Source organism: Pituophis catenifer, unplaced genomic scaffold (genome assembly GCF_029215685.1).
Source record: "Pituophis catenifer annectens isolate HBS135680 unplaced genomic scaffold, rPitCat1.0.hap2 SCAF_12, whole genome shotgun sequence".
NCBI lineage: Eukaryota > Metazoa > Chordata > Lepidosauria > Squamata > Colubridae > Pituophis > Pituophis catenifer.
The window spans coordinates 10172524-10194845 of record NW_027256892.1 but is presented as its reverse complement, the minus strand read 5'-3'; the positions used below and the strand labels follow the sequence as shown (position 1 = coordinate 10194845).

At 39.7% G+C, this 22322-nt stretch overlaps 1 protein-coding gene across 3 annotated transcripts in view; it reads right to left on the bottom strand.

Moving 5' to 3' along the window:
• RNF122 (ring finger protein 122) overlaps positions 1–14142 on the bottom strand; it is a 44600-nt gene extending 30458 nt beyond the window's left edge. For 2 of the 3 annotated variants that reach the window (XM_070952372.1, XM_070952373.1), the window contains exon 1: positions 13857–14142. In XM_070952372.1, the coding sequence (XP_070808473.1) occupies positions 13857–13881 (25 nt within the window). In that variant the 5' untranslated portion in view covers positions 13882–14142. Of the gene's footprint in view, positions 1–13413; positions 13445–13856 lie in introns of those variants that run through there. The other variant, XM_070952374.1, reaches the window with a different exon arrangement.
• Between the last annotated feature and the right edge of the window lie 8180 nt (positions 14143–22322).

Below are 22322 nucleotides of genomic sequence, written 5' to 3'. Positions count from 1 at the left end.
TGCGCAGAGTAACCCTTGAGTAGCAAGGGTGTGCACATGAGAAACGGCTGAGAGTGATAATGAATAAGCACTGTCAATACGCAGACACACTGAGTTGTGATATTCTTTTATTTTTAGGAAAAAGTAAAGCAAAGTCCAATAAAAAATCCAGGTCATACACAGATAAAGATAGTTAAAATGTCAATCCAGGGATACTCCAAGAACAAAGTCTTATTACCAGTTGTTGTAGTCATATGCAATAAAACAGTTCTTTTTGTAGTTGCAAACAGGAACAAGTACAGCATTAAAACAATCAATAAAATAGTAGAAAAATAACAAGTAGCAATCATCAAGCAGTGATCATGCAGAGAAAACAGGCAGAGAGGAGCAGAGGTAGCAATAATAATGTAATAATAATGTAATAAGAAATAAGCCATGATTCAAGCTTCCTCTTAAGGACATTGGCTACAGAACTAGCCAATCAGAATACAGTATGATGCAATACAGCATTACAGTCTTAAAGCTATACAATACCTTTTGACTGCAAACATGCATTGATGGTTTATATATATTGCCAACCCAACCAGTTAGGCAATAGCCATTCCCTAACAAAAACTATGCAACATATGGTATATGTGTTGGTAGTTTATATCTTCTAACCACAAAACCAGACCCAGATGGCTATGCCTTGAAGAGAACTCTAGTATCCGAGGCCATCAAGTAAAATAGTAACAAAGAATTTTCCTCAGCATCAGCTTAACCATGACAGTTAAAGGCTCAGAAGACCTTGCCTCCTCTTGTTACAGTCAATCTGGATATGTTGGATTAAAATATCATCCTCACCAACTAAGATGTTAGGTGCATGCTGGCTGGAGGCCATAGCAATTAGACTTCCACGGTTGAAAGCAGTTACAGAAGCCAATGGAGTCAACTTCCCCCAGCCCAAAGTATGAAATGATGAAAGCCCAGTCAAATGAACTATTTAAAGAAATGGTACAGAAATAGAAACTGTTGACTTCCGGTTTGGCATCATGGCGAGACAGTCGGGGAAATAGTGGGCTCTGATGAGTCCTGCGAAAACCCCGGCTGCCAAACCGTCGCCGATGGGTCTTCAGACAGGAACAATCCTGCAGGGAGGGGGAAAAAGGCGGGGCACCTCGGATGACCAAGAGGAACAGGCAAGTTCCTCGGAGGTCAGAGGGAACCCTCTGAGAGTCGGCGGCGGGGGGAGGCAGCCATGGAGGCTGCCACGAAGCTGGGACAACTGGGCTAAGAAAAGTGCTGGAGGAAAGTGGAGTGAAACTGAGCTCTTTGAAGCTGGGTGAGTGACAACAAACCCAGGCTTGCAACAATGTGTGGAGCAATATTATTATTTAGAAGACCCTAACCTAAAATAGCAGCTGTGCAACAAAGGGGCTTTGGAAAGTTTTAACTGCAACCCTAAAGAGACAAAGACCTGAGAAACAATTAATTTTTGAACAGAATGAAGGGAATTAATTATTGAGATATGGTAAAAAGACTGGATACTTTAAAATTCGAATTGGATTCTAAAAAAAAAGATTAGATACTTTTAAAATTAAAAAGAATAATTGCACAAAATGAATACTTGTATGACTAATGGAAAATGTGGATTGTAGAGACACCATCTGGTTTCAAAAGAAACTTTGTAACTTTTTTTTGTTATGGAAAATTCTGAGCTTTACCGATAAAAGCCATGGGACTTTGTGGAGGAGTTTTTTTTCCCTGTCTGCAGGCAGCTGGATTTTGGTGAAAAGAAAAGGAAATTATAATGGAACTCCTATAGTTGAAACAATAATAACTAAAATATTGGCGCAGGAACAAAAGAAGGATTAAGCACAGGCTCAAAAGAGGGAGACTTAATACATTATATCTGGAATAAAAATAAGAAAAAGATTTAATATGATTTATGAAGGACAAAACTGAAAACTTTGAAAATGGAAGGAATATATCTTTGCAGGCGAGGAAATGAAGAAGTAAGATAAACACGACTGGAAAAAGAAAAAAGAAGATTTAAACAATGTGATTTAAAATAAAATAATGTAAAGATGGATTGTAATAATAAAAAGGAGGTTTTTATAGAAATTAAGAATATTAAGAAATTAAGAATATATTTAAAGGTATGTTTGAAGCAAGAACCATGTTTCAATGTTAAATTGTTATGAAAAAGAATAAGGATAAATATGATTAATTAAAAATGTTAAAAGGAATTTATAAATATATTTAAAGGTATGACTTAAGCAAGAAACATGTCTCAATGTTGAATTGCCATGGAAAAGGATAAGGATAAATATGATTATTTGAAAATAAGCAATGCATAGATGGATGGAAACAACAAAGAAAAGACTAAGAAGGGATCAATAGTTAAACCAACTATGATTATGCTGTGTTTAACAGCCCAAAAATAAAAATAGATATGCTATGTAACAGCCAGTAAACAAAAATGAGTATGCTGTATTTAACAGCTAAACAAAAATGGCAATGTTGTGTAACAGCCAAAACAAAAATGAATATGCTGTGTAATGGCCAAAAAATAAAAATGAGTATGCAGTGTTTAACAGCCGAACAAAAATGGTTATGCTGTGTAACAGCCAAAATAAAAATGGATATGCTGTGTAACGGCCAAGAAACAAAAATGAGTATGCTGTGTTAAACAGCCAAAAACAAAATGGTTATGCTGTGTTTAACAGCCAAGAAATAAAAATGATTGGTTTAACAACAAAGATAAAGATAAAGATGTTGGGTTTTATAGCAAAAATAAAATGTGGTGGGATAGCCAAAATAAGAAGTATGTTGAGATTAATAGTTAAAATGAAATGAATAAATTAGGTTTAATAACAGAAATAAAGATTATAAATGTTAAGTTCAATAGTAAAAATAAAATGATTATGTTAGAATTAAATATTTTATGAATGTTTACAATAATTGTATGATTTATACTTTTAAAATATATTCATCTAAGCAAATGAAAGAGAAAAGGGGAAAATGATAATTGGTTAGGATTTAAGATTTAAGTAACGGGTTTTTGGGGATAATGGCATAGTTAAATAGACAGATTTGAGGGAAATAACTGAGTAAAATATTAAGTTATGTTAATTGAAAATTAAGATTTGTTAGTGATTTGTATTAATTTGTGACCGGATCAAAAGCTTTGTTTTGAAAAGAAGTGTTTTATGTTTATGTTTTTTAAAAAAATAATAAAAAAACTTAAAAAAAAAGAAATAGAAAGTGTTGATTTCATGCAAAACACAGATCATCTAGGAGCAATAAAAGGAAGACTGTCTTAAAAGCCCTACAAATGCAACTCAAAGCATCAATACCAGGTTAGAGGCAGAAACCCATAAGAGCCTTGATAGTACAGTGGTTTAGTGCACCCTGTTATTAACACAGCTGCCTGCAATTTCTGCTGGTTTGAATCTCTCCAAGGCTCAAGGTTGACTCAGCCTTCCATCCTTTCTAAGGTAGGTGAAATGAGGACCCAGTTTGTGGGGGCAATAAGCTGACTTTGTATAAAATATACAAAAAGAATGAAGGCTATTGCTTAACGCATTGTAAGCCGCCCTGAGTCTCCGGAGAAGGGCGGCATATAAATCAAATTAAAAAAAAAAAAAAAACAAGGTATGCAAATGAATTGAGAGAGGAGATTTCATCTTGAAGCAGAGATAATTAAATGCTAGCCATTCAGCACCAAGCAACAAACGAAGAGTAGAAAAGGTGATTTTTCAGGATGAATGCACTGTTTTAATTATCCAAACAACAAGCATAGGTACATATAGCACTTGACCTTTGCTTTCCCTGAAGAGAGCAGAAGTGGCAGAAATAAGGCAGGAATTTTAAAAGCAAGGAGAACTGGTGTACTTATTGAGGTGCTGAATGCAGGAATGTTCTGAGTCCCAAAGCAAGAGGGGAAGAGGGGTTCTCCTTTGATAAAAGACCTTATTTTGCAGAAAAACAGCGAGGCTTCCTTGTCTTTTCCAAAACACTTTTCCTTGGATGAGCTTCTACATTCTTGCTTCCTCCTCAGTGGTGTTGGGGAATCACCTTGGTAGCAAAAGCCAATTTGCAGGCTGATGAAATGAAAACAGAGGGGTGAACAGCTCACTTTCTCCCAACCATAGCAGAGGTTTGCCAGGATGATGAGTCTCAAAAGGCCAAAAGTTAGAATCAGTTCTGACATCTCTCTGGCCTTAATCGTGTCCTGTGTCCCACTAGTGGTAGGTTTCCACAACCATTAGGTTGAACAAGTGTGAAATTATGGCCACCACCTATGACAACAGCATTCCTGGAGTTCATTTCCACTCTCTTATTAAAATACATGATTTTATTTTACTTCTCTTTATTAAAATTATATGACAGGTCCCCAACTCGAGGAAGTAAATTGAAAATCAAAATACCTCACAGAGGGCATGATTTGCTCAAGTCAATTGAAAGCTGCTATTGACTTTGGCTCAAATAGGAAACTATGTTTAAAAACCTTTGTGGAATAAAAAAGTTTGATTTATCTCCTAGTACAGGGGCCTGCAACCTTAAACACTCAAAGGGCCATTTGGACCCGTTTCCCACAGAAAAGAAAACACCGGGAGCCACAAAACCTGGGTCACTCCCACCCAGTCACATGACAGAGACACACACACACACACACACCGGCCATGCCTACCCAGGTTTTGTGGCTCCCAGTGTCTTCTGGGGGAAATGGGTCTCTCTCTCTCTCTCTCTCCTTCCTTCCTTCCTTCCCTCCCTCTCATTTCTGTTTTTCTCTCTTTTTCCTCTCCCTCCCTCCCTCCTTCTTCTTTCTTTCTTTCTTTCTTTCTTTCTTTCTTTCTTTCTTTCTTTCTTTCTTTCTTTCTTTCTTTCTTTCTTTCTTTCTTTCTTTCCTTCCTTCCTTCCTTTCTTCTTTCTTTCTTTCTCTTTCTTTCTTTCTCTCTCTCACATTTGTATCCCGCTCTTTTCTCTCTCTCTCATTCTTTCCAACTAACTCTCTCTCATTTCTCTCTCCCTCTCCCTCTCCCCTTCTCTCTTTTGTTTCTCTCTCTTTTTCCTCTCTCTTTCTCTCCCTCCATCATCTTCTCATTTCTCTCACTCTCTTTCTCTGTTTTTCTCCCCTTCTCTCTCTCTCTCTCTTCCCTCCCCCCACCCTCTGTCTGTCTCTGTGTCTCTTCTCTCTCTCTCGGAAAGCTGAGGCTGGGCCAACCCACCGAGCTCTCCTTGGGGTTCTTCGCTATTCCTTTTCTTTCCTCTTGGCAAATCCAGGCTGGCTGAGGAGGGAGCACAAGCCGGGGTGGCGGCAGCTTCGCTGAAGATGACCATACTTCTTCTCCTCACATGACCCCCCACTCGCTTGAGGGTATCCCCGCTTGTGCGTGCCCTCCCAGCCCTGCAACAGCTGGCCAGGGGATTGCGAAGCTGCTGCTGCAGCTCATGCTTCCTCCTCAGCTGCTGACCTGTCCCCCTTTCCATCATACCCTCCTCCCAGATCCCATTCCCACCCCACCAGCTGTCGTGTTAGCAAGGTTGGCATTGGCCATACCCGGGTTGGGCCAGTGTCTCGGGGCAGAGAGCAGGTCTCATGACTGGGTCAGCAGGGAGCCGCAGGAGAGGGGTCAAAGAGCCACATGTGGCTCAGGAACCGTGGGTTGCCAACACCCATCCTAGTACTTCTTGACAGTTTCTTTAGTTCCAACAATTCTGTTTTAGCTTGACTGGCCCACGTGCTATTTGCTGCTTCTGAAGTTCTGGGAAGGTAGGAAATTTTGAAGGAACAAAGGCCCATGCTTTGTATTTTAAAGAAAATTAACAATCTTGTTCTTGTTCCTGGTAAATAGTGTTTAATTGGTCTCCTAGGATCCTAAACTGAGATAAACACAACAAAAATGTTGTTTGTGTAATGGACACCTCAGAAAATGCTTATTAAAGGTTGGTTTGGTTATAGTTAGAATTCTGCAAACCAGTCAAAGAATCTAGGGGGGTGTTTACTTTTTCACACACACATCACATGTTGGTTTATGAATGAATCAACCACTAAATTTGATGTCTTGCATCATTTGATTGCAAGATCTTGCCAACATATAAAAGCATGAAGCTCTGATAGCATCCAATGGCACAGATATGCACAGAATATAAAAAAGGAAGCAAATATTGGTTACAGAACTGCAAGAATTGTTTTTCAAATGTGATTTTTTAATTCTTCAATAAAAGGGCAAGGAACACAATATTTTTTTGAAAGTATCCTGTAAATAAACTAACTTTTGAGGCCTTTCCCCTCTATTTCTTTGTTTTTATTGAATTGTCATGATTATTAGTTTAGAGGTTACATTATATAAACAGTGTTGCCTGTTCTTAGCTTGCTTGTTACAATAAAATTGAATTTACTGCCTACCAGAATAATCATAGTTGAGCAAGACTGATATGTCTATTTCACATCTGAACCATTTCCTATTTTCCCTAAGATCACCTCTACAGGGATTCTGAGAAGGGAAAATTGCATTCAGAGAAAACACCCAAGTTAACTGGGATTATGGTTCTTCAAAATCTAGATCAACATGGCCAAAGGCCCAGCACCTGTGGCAGGTACCTGACTGAGGAATGGCTGTTTAAAGAATGCATGATATTCTAAGTTGGAAGATGACTATAGAGCAGGGGTCAGCAACCTGCGGCTCAGGAGCCGCATGTGGCTCTTTCACCCCTCTGCTGCAGCTCCCTGTCACTCAAAATATGTGTCACAACTGCCAATGTGCGAAATCCGCCGGCATGCGATTTATTGAGCTTTTCAACCCCTGGTAGGCCAACCATGGATAAATCCAAGAAAAGAAAAATTTCATAAGAAAACAGAACATTTAATTCAACTACATATGCTTGATAGAGCCTTGATAGTACAGGGGTTTAGTGCACCCTGTTATTAACACAGCTGCCTGCAATTTCTGCTGGTTCGAATCTCTCCAAGGCTCAAGGTTGACTCAGCCTTCCATCCTTTCTAAGGTAGGTGAAATGAGGACCCAGTTTGTGGGGGCAATAAGCTGACTTTGTATAAAATATACAAAAGAATGAAGGCTATTGCTTAACGCATTGTAAGCCGCCCTGAGTCTCCGGAGAAGGGCGGCATATAAATCAAATTAAGAAGTAAGTAAGATAAGAATATGCTAGTTTTGTGGCCGCTCAAGAAATAGTCAGGCACGGAAAGGGTTTTGTGGCTCCTGGTGTTTTCTTTTCTGTGAGAAATGGGTCCAAATGGCTCTTTAAGTGTTTAAGGTTGCAGATCCCTGCTATAGAGGAATTATCACTGAACTGATAATATACCAGAACTATTTCCATACATCTGCTTTGGTTTGTTTTGAAGTTATACCTGTCCTCTTAAGATGACTATCCAAATAATAGTAGGAAACTGCACAAGGAAGGGAACATTGCTACTTCTTTAATAGGCCACTTCAGTAAAAGCTGATTAAGCACGTTATCTAGGGGGAGGCACAGATTAGTTCAATTATTGCAATATGTTCTACAGTAGACCCTCAGAAACAGCTTGGTTCAGAATTCAAATCCATTGCTCCGCACTAAAGACAATTTTTCCAACTGCTGTAGAATTTGAAAGATACACAGAAGGTTTTCCTCAATGGTAGCAGTTTGAAGATGCGTGAATAACAATTCCCAGAATCCCACAGCAAGCTTGAATTCTGGGAACGGAAGTCCACACATCTTAAAGTTATTAAGGTTGAGAAACACTGACACTTAGACTAAAAATAGTTATTATATTCCATAAAGACAGATATTACTGATACAACTAAGACTGCTTCTGATTGCCCACATGCCAAACCAGGAGAAAAGTTGTTTTATTTTGAAGAAGTCAGTCTTATCAGAAGGATGCAGGTTTAGTAGGTTGGTTTCCCTTACCATCCTTTCTGATATGTTTTTTTAAAAAAAATCACTTTTCTTCCCTTTCTGAGCAAGTTCCACTACTGCTCCCAAGGAGACAGCAAGAGTTCATTTGTTATGCAGTCAAGCATGACAGGTAAATACCCTGTTTCCCCCAAAATAAGACATCCCCTGATAATAAGCCCAATCGGGCTTTTGAGCGCATGGCAATAAGGCCAAGCGCTTATTTCAGGGTTCAAAAAAATATAAGACAGGGTCTTATTTTTGGGGAAACACGATAATAATAACCGTAAGTAATAAAATGGAGGAGCCCATTGAGTAGAAGATTTGTCATATGCGCCATTCTGCATCAATACATCATACCATTGACCTATCTCCCTCCCTTCTGCCTGCACAAACAGCAATGATCCACCAGCAGGAGCCAGAAAAACATTCCAAGCACACTCTATGCCCCAATCAAAATATGCAAATTTCAGGTGTCTTTTGTCTATGCATGCAGTAAAATAGCTGCTTTGTTCCAGGCAAGGAGGAGAGGAAAAACCCAAGGACATTAGCAGCCAAGGAGGCAGCAGGAGAAGGATAGGCTACCAGGAAGATTGGGGGTGGATAGATGAGTGGTGGAGGTGAGAAGGATTAGAAGAAACCTCAGATTATTTCTCCATCTAGCTGGCTACAACTGGTACTGATAGGTGGTTTACTAACCGCTGACTGATGTTTCTTCCACCACCTGGTGCCTAAGACTGTCCACTGAGGATTGCACAGATGGAAACTTGGCTGCTTGGCGTGCAAAGAAGGTTCCCAGAAGCAGGCTGCCTCATCAGTATAGCATCAAGGAACAAGAAGGAGTTTCCTTCTTTTCCCAGTTTGAATACAGTTTGTCTATATGATTTAATAGCAACAATAAAGTTTACCTGTGTAATTCAGGGTAAAAGAACGGAATGTAACATTAACCTCTCCTAAAGGAAAGTTAGAGAATGTATAGCTTTCTTTTTCTATATTTCCAGAAAATTTAAGATACCACCTCCTTTCCACTCTGACTCTCTTAAAAATAGGTTAATTGGGAGAAAATAGAGTTCCTTTCAGATCACCAATGTGTAGAGTAACACAGCATTGAGAGTAACAATGTCTTTTTTATTTTCTTTTGGATTCTGAAGTTTGTCTGATTGCTTTGGCATAGTCTGTCTTCCATTATTTATCACCTTTAAGAAAAAAAGTTGGTAACTGAATTGCTGTACAATTTTGATGTAAACTGTAAAGGCAAAGTTGCCCTTAAGTTGATCTTGTCCCCAAGTGACTTCACAAAGCATCTGTGCACATTGAGACTAGAGACTAGACCAAGAGACTAGACTAGAGACCAAGAGACTAGTAATTGATAGGAGTTAATGACAGGAGCATGATTCAGATGTGTCAGTGAATCAGAAAGCATAGGGGCGGGGCTTGCCCAGACCACTAAATCAAAACCAACATGCCACAGTATGGCTTATTGCAAAGCATGACTGCAGCCAATATGTAACTGAGCATTCCTGTGTTACTTCTTCTTTCCCAGGCCTTCCTTCTTTTCTAGAATGAAACTGACAAATTCAGGGTTAAGCGAGGCAATCTTAACTAGTTGTTTCTACCCAACAGAATGTGGGGAGGGGATTCAATTGATAGTTCCTTGCAAGGCTACTTCCAAGCATTCCTACCCAGAAGAAATATCAACAGATTAAATCATCCAGACAGTAATTTCATATAAACTCCAGATAAGACTTGGACACAGCATAAGCTTAGCTAATTCCAAACTAAGGTGGAATAAATGTCAAATTCAAAGATAGTCACCATGCTACAATGCCAGGAATGAACCATAGGCTTTTTAAAAAGAAAGCCTGAAAAAAGATGGACATTGATACAGTAGGCTTGTCCATGGGTGGACAGGTGATGCATCTTCATTTCCCTAAAGTAAATCTCACCTCTTGAGAAAAAACTTATGAGATGAGAAGTCCATTCTGTAATGGATCAGGACAGTAACTTGACTGAGGCCCCAAACATTAATGGTTCCTCATCTGAACATTCTGATCTTCTAGCAAAAGGACCAAGTCTCCTCTGACTTTATCGAGGGAGAAGTGACTTCCCAGAAGAGATACCGAGTACTGTGGCAATCCACAAATTATATTTATTTATCTATCAAAGGTTTTAAAACTAGCCATTACCTCAAAGAAGGACTCTTGTCAACATACTTGTCAAGCTCAATCTACCCTAGTATTGAAAACAGCCCATATTTATATTTACTTCTAAAACTCAGGGGCTGAATAGCTTGTTTGGACAAAGAGCAATGTAAATCAAGATACAATGGATAAATGTCCTGTGGCCTGGTTGTAGTAATTCCTTATCTTGGCATTTTGGAAGGTGCATTATACCAACTTGACCCAATTCTAACTCTTTCAACTGCAGCAGCTCTTAGATCTTCCCACTGTCTGATCCTTTTGATCTAGAGAAGCCAAGATCTACCCTGAAACCTGCTGTTTTATCACTGAGCTTCATCTTATTTCTTAAAAGCCCATTTGTTCCCCAGTCTTTCAGATTTACAGTCTCCAGTTATTCAAAGCTCCTTAGATGCTGCCAAAATGTTTTATCCAGGACTTTACTTCTAAGAGATTTACCAGATATACAAAGGATAATCTATAAGAGGAGAACCATTTTCCCCTTTAAAGCAACCATAGAGAGCTTTGATTTTGATCTGATCACCAATCCTTAGTAAAAGAGTCACTGTCACTGTGTCACTGTCTTGATCTCTGGAAATTGTAAGTAGCCTTTTCTGGATTAAAAAAATGGTGTCATAATACAAGCCCTATACTCTCTCACTTCCAAGGATGCTGATACCAGCTTTGGGGTATGTGTGAATCTGGCCTGGCTAACTCATACTTTTAAGTCATGATTTATTGTTCAATGAATCAATCAGATACATTAACCCCAAACTAAAGAATTGATGATGTGTGAACACCATCTGGCTCATGAGTGTCTGCTGCTGGACTTCTATCATTTTAATTCTATCCCAACGGTGCTGTTCAAAAGGCAACTGGACTTTCTTGGTTTTTGTCCTTGAAAACGTTTCGCTTCTCATCCAGGAAGCTTCTTCAATTCTTCAGTTGAACTGAAGAACCTTCTTGGATGAGAAATGAAATGTTTTCAAGGAGAAAAACCGAGAAAGTCCAGTTGCTTTTTGAACAGCACCTTTGGGATAATCATGATCTGGATGATTGAGAATCTCCATGAACAAGTTAATTCTAGTTTTACTCTAAGCAACTTTCTCTTCATCCCTCACTTTGTAGTTGAGCACAAAGAGTTTTGCTTACTCTCCACTGAAATGTTTAAAACCTCAAATTGTTTCTGAATGATGGTATCTTAGTATCACCAAGTATTAAATTCTCATCCTCCTTGAAGTGCCAAGGAGAAATAGATGACAATTGCTTTCAGCATGGAAGGAACCAGGGTGTTCCTGTCTGACATGTAGCTGTTAAAGGTGAGAAGCCTGAGAGATAAAAAGAGAAAGCAACTCTTGTTCCACACCATAAAGATGATTCCAATTCTGACTTTTAAAAATTAGATTTCAAATGCTCTGCCTGGAATAGTCAAATCTTTGTTTCTTTTCATCCTGTTTAAGGAAGAAATTTGCCTCATCTGATAAGATCATATTATTATTATTATTTTTTAAAAAAATAATGAAATTCTTACATATTTATCCTTGTCTTCAATAACAAGAAATAACCTGTTTACGTTGTAGGATTGTTGTACATGAAACACACATATAGTGACAGATCATAGTCCTGATCACATAATAGCTCTTAATATTTGTATCATTCAGAGAAGAGGAAGAAGAAGAAAAAGGAAGGAGGAAGGGGGATTGTTCAAGCATTATTAGCTGGGCCACCATCAAAATTGGAAGAATAGAAATAGTCCTTGATTAACACAAGGAACATATGTCCTCCTAAGGAAAAAAAAAATGAAATTGATTTAGCTAGCAGACCTGCAAACCTACAATTGAAAAACAACTGTTTTAGATTTTACTGAAAAGATTCCAAAACATACTTTATTTACTGCATCTTGTTTGCAAATAATCCTGACAGTGGGAGGTGGGACTTTTGTCCCAAACCAGCTTTGTTCTAATCCTATCCATGAAGCTGCAGGTGGTGGAAGAAGCTGACTTTGCTTCAAGCAAAGCAGAAGAGGTTAACTGAGTCTCTGACTTTCACTCTGTGTCTTTGTGGATACTCAGAAGAGACCATCTCTCCTTCTGTTTCCCTTCCCTGCCATTGTCTGGGAAGCACATGGCTCAGAGATTGTGGGTTTGTTAAATTTCATGAAATAGAGAGGTGAGATGAAGGAGGGATAAAAAAGAGGAAATGAAGAAGGAAGCCACACAACAAAAGCTGCTTGAAGTAATTCATCCCAAGTTCAGCTTTACCCTTATAATTAACTGATGATAAAAGCAGTCATCATCTGCTAGGCTTCTGAAGGGAACCAATCTTCACCCTGCTACAAAATGCAACACGCAAAATAGGATTTTAAGAAACTTCCCCGGCTAAACTCCAGGGTGGGAGAGTTTTGTGCTTCTTTGTGTCTTCAGCCAAGATGGATTCATTATAACCTGCCTCTCCTCATTTGGAGGGAGGAAAAGAAACATCCCAAAGCCAAATGCAAAAAGTTTGAGCAAAAGGAATGTGCCTGCCTGCTTGCCTGCCTGCCAGCCAGCCAGCCAAGCAATCTTCCTTGGAGTAAAAACAACCAAAAAATGGGATCAGCTCAGCAACTTTTTGGAGGTGAATATAGGATAGTAGTTAAGCAGCAAGTGCCAGGATAAAATTCACAAGATTGGCTGATCTCATTAGATCCTCCTTTCGCTGTTTTTATTGTCCAATTGCCATTTTGAGACTGTGGCTGGTGGATCTATTCAAAGTGCTTGGCTTTGCTGTCTTGTTTGACGGGGAAAAAAGTTTTGCACATAGTTCTCTGTAAGAAAATCCAGCTTTATTGTTTTTATCAAGAGGAACTAAATAATATTAAGGGAAAGAATCGGATCAGGGGGCCTGCAGCCTCATGTCCACTTTTTACTTCAGTGTTCATGTTCTTTAAATATTTGGCTGTGGCTGATGGGAGTCATAGTCCAAAATTGGCAGCACTAGATACTATTCAACAGGGAACAATGTGCACCCAAAGGAACTGACTAATTATCTGACAACCTTTCTTTACCTTTGAACAACAGAACCAAGTTACTGGATTAATGTAGTTTGTACTGATACAGAATTTTAAATAAACTAAAAAGGCTGGGTTTGCACAAGGTGGTAAAAGCTAACAGGCCAAGATAAACACCAGGTCATCCAATCCAAGAGCTCCCATGCTGCGCAAAGCTACCAAGCATATTTTGGATGTGGGTTTCATGTGCCAAAGGTGTACAGACTTTGCAGTCCTAACCTAGTAAGGTTACTATACCACAGGATTGGCTTCAAAGGCTTTGGTGGTAGGGTCGCGCAGATCCCACGCAAATCAGTGTTTAGGGTGGATAGGAACATACAGTACCTGCCCTCCGATAGGGATAGGGAACCCTAATCCTGCCACACTAGCCGGAGACCCACAACAAAGACATTCAACTCCGTCCGTTCGGCGACGCATAGACCCGCTCCAGCCTCGCTGTTCGGAAGGGTTGGGGAACCTCAAGGCGGTGCTGTTTTCTTAAGTGGAGACAAAGAACACCCGGCCGATCTGCTTCTGGAAGGGGCGGACTCATCACTCTTCCCTCCACCAGCCTCAGCTCCCCTTTTGATCTCCTAAATACAGCGGGGGGGGGGATTCCACACACACCCTTTGGGCTAGCAGCTCTGCCAATAAAGGAGAAGCTCCCTCCCACGAGTGAATCTGCCTCCTCCATCTGGACGGAGGAAAGAGAAGGGTGTTTTCATGGGAGTCTTGCGAGGGGGCTTGCTTGCCCTTCCTAATCCCTGCTGGGGATCGAGCGGACTTACCGTTACACCACTGGAAGGGGTGCATCAGAGGCCCCAGAGCAGCTGCTTGGCGGAACGAAAGGCAAACAATACCCCGAACTGCGCGGGGTGCCTATGACAATCTCGCTTTATCAGGCGCTCTGCCCACGTCCTCCGCCCAGCCTTGGAGCGGGACGCAGCATTCCAATCGCGGGGAATCCTCCTTCCCCCGGGGCAGACTTTCCGAAGGAGATTATTGCAGCTCGGCCACGGGCGGCTGTTTCGAACGGCTCAATCCGAAGTGAGCCACAGCGAAGAGACCGACCCGAGCTACAGCTCCTTTCTCGGGGTTGCGTCCAACACACGGCTTCGGAAATCGACCCTCCGCCTGGTCAATCCCGCCCCATCCCAGTCAATCATCCAATCGGGGCCCTCGACGAGAGGAGCCGATTAGCATCTTCGCTTTTGAAGTAGCCAAGCAGTGGGTCGGGATTGGCTGTCTTGGAACGTGGCTCCAGCCTATAGCGTTGCGAACCAAAAGAGGAACAACGAAGAATGAGGATTAGAAAATAGAAAGAAAGAAAAAGAAAAGAAGATTGATCAATCGTTGCTGCGCTTAGGATCGCTCGCGGTGCAGGTATTCTGGATGGAAGGCAGAGCTTGGCTGATGGAGGTGGAGAATCCCGATTTTATTGATATTTTAAAAGGATCACCTTTCCAGCTCTTTATGCCAAGGGACCTGGCGACTCTTCCTTTCTTTATTAGATTTATATTACTCCTTTATTCTGTACAAGACAAAGAGGGTTGCATCCTGCACCCTCTCCCGCACAATAACAATACCTTACCTGCATCCCATCAATTGACTGAGACTATTGTCCCTGTTTCCCATTGCCTTTTCTTTTTCTGGAGGTGGGCACACTTCGAAACCAAGTCCAGGGCTCCTTTGAGCTGCCATTTTTTAAAGTATACAATCATAGCTGTTGTATTTCCAGGGGACTCAAAGTACTGTATCAAGGTGATGCCAGAAGATAGAAGTTTGCAAAATCTATGGATTAAAAGTGAAGAGGTGGAAAGGAAACTGCCAGATCTCAAGGGAGATGGTGGAAGTCACGTTGATGTCTGCTACAGGGTGTCACGTAGACATTTTTCAGGCCTAATCAAGAAGATGTGTGACATGGTATTTCCTGCAATTAAGTCACACAGGACTAACTGAATCCCCCCAAATCAGTGGATTGCAGGGGGAAAAGGAATAACCGACTGAAATGTCTTGAAATGGAAGATTCTTCACTGGGACAAATGACAGACACCACATGTGAACGCCAAACTGTTCACTGAGATCAACCCCTCCACAGAAGACCTTGCACTTTCCTCTACCCACTGGGCTGCATCTGTAATCCACCATCAAACAAATCTGACCTGTTTGGGTCACACTTTGCTGATCACAGCTTTGGCAAACAATGGGTGTCCCATCTAATGAGCTGCAGAATAAACATGGAGAAAGGTCACCACCATGAAGCCATGTAATTCATTAAATCCTTTTCCCCCTAGTGGTGGTTTATTCCATCGAACAACAAAAATGAATAGGGGGCTAAAACATATGAAGAATGGTTTTCAGAGTTGGGTATGTCTAGGCTCAAGTTTAATGAAGAGAAGGAATAGGAATGACATGATAGTAGTCTTCCAATAACTAGGGGGCTGGCACAAAGAAGATGAGGTCAACCTATTTTCCAAAGCAGGACAAGAAGCAATGGATGGAAACTAACCAAGGAGAGAACCAACCTAGAACTAAGGAGAAATTTCCTGAGAGTGAGAACAATTAATCAGTGGAACGACTTGCCTTCAGAAGTTGTGGGTTGTTCCAACACTGGAGGTTTTTAAGAGACTGAACAGCCACTTGTCTGAAATGGTATAGGGTCTCCTGCTTGAGCAGGGGGTTGGACTAAAAGACCACCAAGGTCACTTCCAATGCTGTTTCTCTGTTATCGTTCTTTGCCGTTTCCAAATCCATCCACTTAGTCTCATTCTGGAGACTGTGTGGCACTGTCTGGCATCCATTTTCTCAGCCTGGCTGTGATTGCTGCTTATGTATTGTGCAAGGCCTAGTTTTTTTTTTTAGGAGAAAAGTGAAGAGAATTAGTAGTTTTGGGACCCACACATTGAAGGGGTGTGCATGTGTGGGAGAACTGAAGGAAGGTTGAAAATTGGATCAACTATAGTCACAAAGGCAGGGAATCTCACCTATCTCTAGACATGTGCATTACAAGGTTTCAATAGTTTTGGTAGAAAAATCATCATCATCACCAACTCTGGCAAAAGAGAGAAATAAGGAAAGAATTTTGAGCGGGTTGGAGTGCAAACATTGCATTAATAATTTTTAAAGGGCCTAAATAATAGCATCCTGTTTCTCAAGGTCACGACTGAATAGTTTGCACACTGAATCTTTCATGTGGCAAAATTATATTTAACAGAAGATAAAATTCTTGAGATGGATTCACTTGCCCTGAAATCAAATCCCTTGTCTCTTATATTTTATTTATATATATAAATATTTATGTCTCATACATTCTAATATATAGGCAGTTCTCAGATGGTTCATGCAGCATTTAAAATCAATTCACAGTGATATTCATCTACCAACAGCTAAGATAGTTCTGTGTGATTAGTTTTCATTTTTTTAAAATTACCACAGCAAAGAATTTGATTGATGCAGTGACTAGAGATTTTTTTTTTTAAAAAAAGTTTTTCCTATCAGGGTTTTTGCCCCAACTGTGATTAAAAACTTATCTGAACATGGATGAAAGGGCTGGAGAAAACATGATGTGTAAAATCATTGCAGGTGAAATTACCAAACTTGAGCTGATTTTGAGAAGTAACCAAATCAGAACTGGTAAATGCTTAGAAAGGAGACCACAAAGCAGTTGAAAAACATCTGAGAAAAAGGTGTTGGCAGATTGTTTCTGCATTCCTGCTAGAAAAGTAATATCTGTATCCAGGGGTGGGTTCTAAAATTTTTTACTACCGGTTCTGTGGGTATGGCTTATTTTGTGGGCGTGGCTTGATGGCCATGTGACAATTCTTTAGGATTTAGCAGAGGTACTGGTCTACCAGGCTTTTAACTGCTTGCAGAGCTGTACCAATCTATTCATTTGTTTTTGGAGGCACTGGTCTACCCATTTATTTTTGCAGGCACTGGTCTACTCATTTATTTTTTCAGGCACTGGTCTACCCATTTATTTTTGCAGGCACCAGTCTACTCATTTGTTTTAACACTGATCAGCTGTAAGGCGGCCCTTTGAAGCCCCATGGCAAGAGTTTAAACAGTTTTTTCCCCTCTAGCCGATCAGCTGGGACTCAGGAGGCAGCAATAGATTGGGGGTGGGGCCAAATAAAAGGTAAGAATAATGCAGGGGGGGCTGGGGGGCAGAACCGATTCAGTGATGTCCTATCGTCACCGCTACTGGCTCGGCGGAACTGGGAGGAACCCACCACTGTCTGTATCTACATAGTAAATAGGAGCTGTTTTTAAAAAACAGAATAACAGTGTTGGAATTTGACTCAAGTTGAAGACTATCTTTCACAGCATTATTAATTCAGGTGCTGTGTTTGGTTCTTCCAAAAATTAGGGCTTTAGTAGCATCTTTTTTGACCAGTATGTTTTATTAAAAGGGATTTTTGCCACCGTGAAACTACCTCTCCTACAAGTCCCAAGAGGTACCCAAGAAACAAGTGCTCCTGTCCCTCCAAATGTCTTTCCTGCTCCCTGTTGTACCTACACAAACTGGATTCATATAGATTTATAGTCTGAGCCTGCAATCTTTCATGTCTTAGGCACATAACCCCAAGATCCACTGAAAACAATGAGTATTTTGTAACAACAATAAATATGTGACATTGCTTTCAAATATTTGTTTGAGGAGGGACTTACCATATGCTAGTGCCAGTGTGTCTTTGAGCAATGTTGCCATTTCAAACAAAGGCTGGGCTAAACCAGTATTCCATTATTTAGTTGCAGCAATATTTCTCTCTGTGTTTGTCTCTTTCTCTCCCTTCCCCTTTCCTTTCTGTTTTGGCAAAACAGGAACATTGCCTGTGAAATATGAGCTGTGCATTTTTGAAGGAAAACTATAGATTTTTACGAGTGATAGATCTCCCTTAATATTTATTTATTACAGCCTTGTGACTGTAATACAGCCCAGATACTGTACAAACAAGATACTGAATAAAAGTATATATCCCTTCTTAGAAATTTCTTCAAGACAGGATATGTAAGAATCTGTTTATAGGAAACAGTTTAATAGCCCATGATCTAAAGTTTCTGTTGAACCATCACCACATGGATTATAAATTCCTGTGCATAGGAATACTCTTAAAACATCCAAGAAAGTATCCATCTTGTCTAAGGTGAAGGCTTTACAAAATTTTCAAATTGGAATGGATAATAAATATGTGTCTGGAAAGGATCTTTGGAAGAAAATGATAAATGTTGGGCTGTGACAATCTCCCTTATTCATTTTCCCACCTGGAGTTTGAAACTTCCAGGAAACTGCTGACCATCTACTATAGATGAAAGATTTAAATATATGCAAAAGTTGCCTATTAAAGACAACAAAGAGGAACTTGGTTTGCCAGCCTGCCCATTTCCACTGTAATTGAGTTAGCCTTAAATTCAGCATGATTTACATTGGAGGAGGCCTACTCAGGATAGTTCATTTACTCCCAGCGTTGACACATGTGTTTGGAGGGCTGATGTGTTATATGAACAGTATAATCCAGGCAACCCTGGATCTAAGAAGGGTTTAAACTAATTTTCTTCATTTAGCTTTGTTATCCAGAAATAGAAAGAGACAACAAGGGAATCGGGTGAGATCATATCACTGCCACTGCTTTAGTTTTGTTTGGGCAACTAAAAATAGCAAAAAGTTGCTGTGAAGCCGGCCACACTAAGGTTTATTACACTGATGCTTTTCTTCTTCTGCCCTGCCTCCAGCTGTCTGATAGATGTGAAATATCTTCTGTTTTTCCCCCCTTTCCTTTCCTTTCCTTTCCTTTCCTTTCCTTTCCTTTCCTTTCCTTTCCTTTCCTTTCCTTTCCTTTCCTTTCCTTCCCATCCCTCTTTCCTTTCTGCATTTATATCATATTTAACTTCTGAGCCAAAAGGCAGAGATCACCTGGCTTTTTTTTATTTTGTGGACCACTTTAGAATGAAGAGAGAATCATACAACATTTTCAACAAAGAAATAACGATTGGAACATCTGATTTGGAACCCAAACAGGTCTAACATTCTGTTTTAACTCTTGAGACCTTGTAGCAATTGAGGATTGGTTATTTAATACATCTGGTATCAGTATCACCCACTACTTAGTTAAGGTTCCTTGTTACAAAAAAGTCTTCTCTGCAAGGCCATTACTACAATAAGAGGAATTCTCAATATGTTGGCTGTACATAGAAAAGTGGTCATTAGATGACCTCAGATTACCGAGATGGACTCATGGACTCATATTGGATGGACTCATATTGGTGAGTCCAGCCCTTTGAAGAAGGGCTTTAATTTCACCAAGTGTGCAGTTCCTCTCTTTCTTTTTGTGCACAATTGTGCATAATTACTACACACAAGAAGAACTAAGTACTGCTTGCCAATAGCCCAGTCTGGCATTGGTTAGATTCTCCCAAATGAGGGCTTCATTTATTATTGCACTACAATGCCCACACTTCTAGCCAGGTCATCTTTTATTTCCTCTATAAATGGACATGATGCTCTTTCAGGAATTTGGATCCAAGGATAATTTACAAAATGAAAATATTTCAAGTGATTGTTATCATCATTGTAATATGACTCCATTGTACTGCTGTATCAAAACAAAATTCTGATGTCTTATGGACATTTGTCAAAGTTTCAATCAGCTGACTTTAAAATGCTAGCAAAAAGGTATGAACTATGAAGGCAATAAAATCAATATATTCTGGAGAAGCTGATTTCATGAGCTTTCTGAGAGATAAGTATAAAATACATTTGTACGTCTGTAAACAGGATGAGACATTTTCTTTTTTTTAAAAAAAATATCTTTATTAAATATTTACAGTAAAATTAACACATAATAATGATTGGAAAACAATATAAGAAGTGAAATGTAGGAACACATAAACACAAAACTAAAACGAAACAACAAACATGACTAACCGAGAGTTAAGCTCATTCTCCAATTAATATTAACTAATATCATCCTAACCAAACATTTCAATACAATCAAGTTCTTTTAACTATCTGCAAAACAATTGGCCTGTTTTTTTCAAAATTATAAAGAATTATATAGCCTATTAAGTATCTATTTAATCTAATTAGACGATCTTATTACCTATCTCCTAGGTTTAACCTTTTTTTAAGCCAGACAAAGCATCTGTCCCAACTTCTATTATATGTTGAATCTTTCTTATCTTTTAAGATATACGTTAGCCTGTCCATCTCAGCACATCAAAGAATCTTATTTATTATCAGATGGTCAGGGGGCGTATCTGCATCTTTCCACAGTTGAGCAAATGCCATTCTCGCCGCTGTTGAGACATGGACAAATATATACCAATCCTTGTTGTCAATGTGGTCCGGTCTTATTCCGAGTAAGTAGAGGTCTGGGTGAAGGGGAAAGCTCACACCTGTTATTTCCAGCAGCCACTGCTGTATTTTCCCCCAATAGTGTCTAGCTGACAGACAAATCCACCACTGATGGAAGAAAGTACCCTTGGCCGACCCACATTTCCAACATCTATCAGAGGATCCTGGGAACATCTTAGCGATTCTGGCGGGGGGGAGATACCAACGGTAGATCTTCTTATAAAAGTTTTCTTTGAACGGGGAAGAAAGGGTCAGTTTCATAGTTTTGTTCCATACATTTTGCCATGCATCAAGCTGAATTGTTGTTCCAATATTTCTCCCCCAGGCAATCATCATGTCCTTTACAATCTCCTCCACCATAAAATTGGACAGAAGAAAATTGTAAATGTTGGAAATAAATTTCCTTCAGCCACCTAGGAGAAGTTTGTCAAAAGTTTGTAAATGAAGGGAAATACCATGTTCCTATTTATCCCTAGCGAATCTAGTTTGAATTTTCGCATAGGACCACCAATCTATATCTAATCCTCTAGTTTGGAGACCGGCTCTAGGTCTAAATCTCCCGACTTCATCCAACAAGTCACCATAAACCCAGTTCCTCTTTGTGTTGTGCAGTCGGAAGGGTCACTGCCTCTAACAGAGACACCCATTTAGGAATCTGTGTGTAAACTTGCTTCTTTACCATTTCCCAAACCCTTAATAAAATTCCTCTAATATAATGATTTGTAAAATATTTGGATTGTTTGTCTTTCTGAGACCACAAGAAGGAATGCCATCCCTGCTGCAAATCATATCCTTCAATTGCTAAAATGTGCTTTCTTGAGAGGATCACCCAATCTTTTATCCAAACCAGGGATGAAGCTTGGTAATAAAGCTCCCACATAGGGAGCCCCAAGCCGCCCCTTGTTTTGTGCTCTTGCAGCATTTTTCTTTTTATACAGGGTTTTTTACTCTGCCAAATAAATTTACTTAGAATTTGGTCTAATTTCCTAAAAAAATTTTTTATCCAATCTTGCAGGAGCCGTTTGAAATAAAAAGATCCATTTCGGTAAACATGGGCTTTTATCGCGGCAATTCTACCCAAAAATGAGATCTGAATATGCCGCCATCTCTCCACTTCATTCGCTGTGTCTATTAATAATTTAGAATAATTGAGCTCTTTGATAGAAGAACATCTATTTGTAAGCCAAATACCTAAATATTTAAATTTTTTGACCCACTTAATCCCCATAATACTTTGGATCTGTTCCTTTTGGGCACCTGACAAATTTTTTGTTAACATTTTGGTTTTATCCTTATTGATTTTTAATCCCGCTACCTTCCCGTATTCATCTAATTATTAGTAAGTAATTTTGGTAATTACTTTAAATTAGTAAGTAATTTTGGTCCCATATTAAGGGGATCTTCTAATATGAAAACCAAATCGTCGGCGAATGCTTGGAGTTTGTATTCTTCCCCTTTAACTTTTAAGCCCTTAATTTCCGAATCCTGCCTGATCGTCTTAAGAAGTGGTTCAAGTGTTAAAATAAATAGCAGCGGTGAAAGAGGGCATCCTTGTCTGGTACCTTTATAAATCTGTATCTCATCTGATAGTGATCCATTAAACAATAGCCTTGCTATTGTTTAGAATAGATGGCTTGAACTGCCCTTGTAAATTGAGGCCCAAAACCCATCACTTCCAATTGTTGTATTATAAAATTCCAGTTGACTCCGTCAAAAGCCTTTTGGGCATCCAGAAAAATCATTACCATTGGTTTATCAGAGTGTGTCTCATAGTATTCTAAGGCATTCAATACTACCCTTACGTTATCTCTTAGGTGCCTATGAGGCAGGAAACCATTCTGGTCTTGGTGGATAAATCGGGACAGGAACACCCGGAGTCTCTCAACTAGTATTGTCGCAA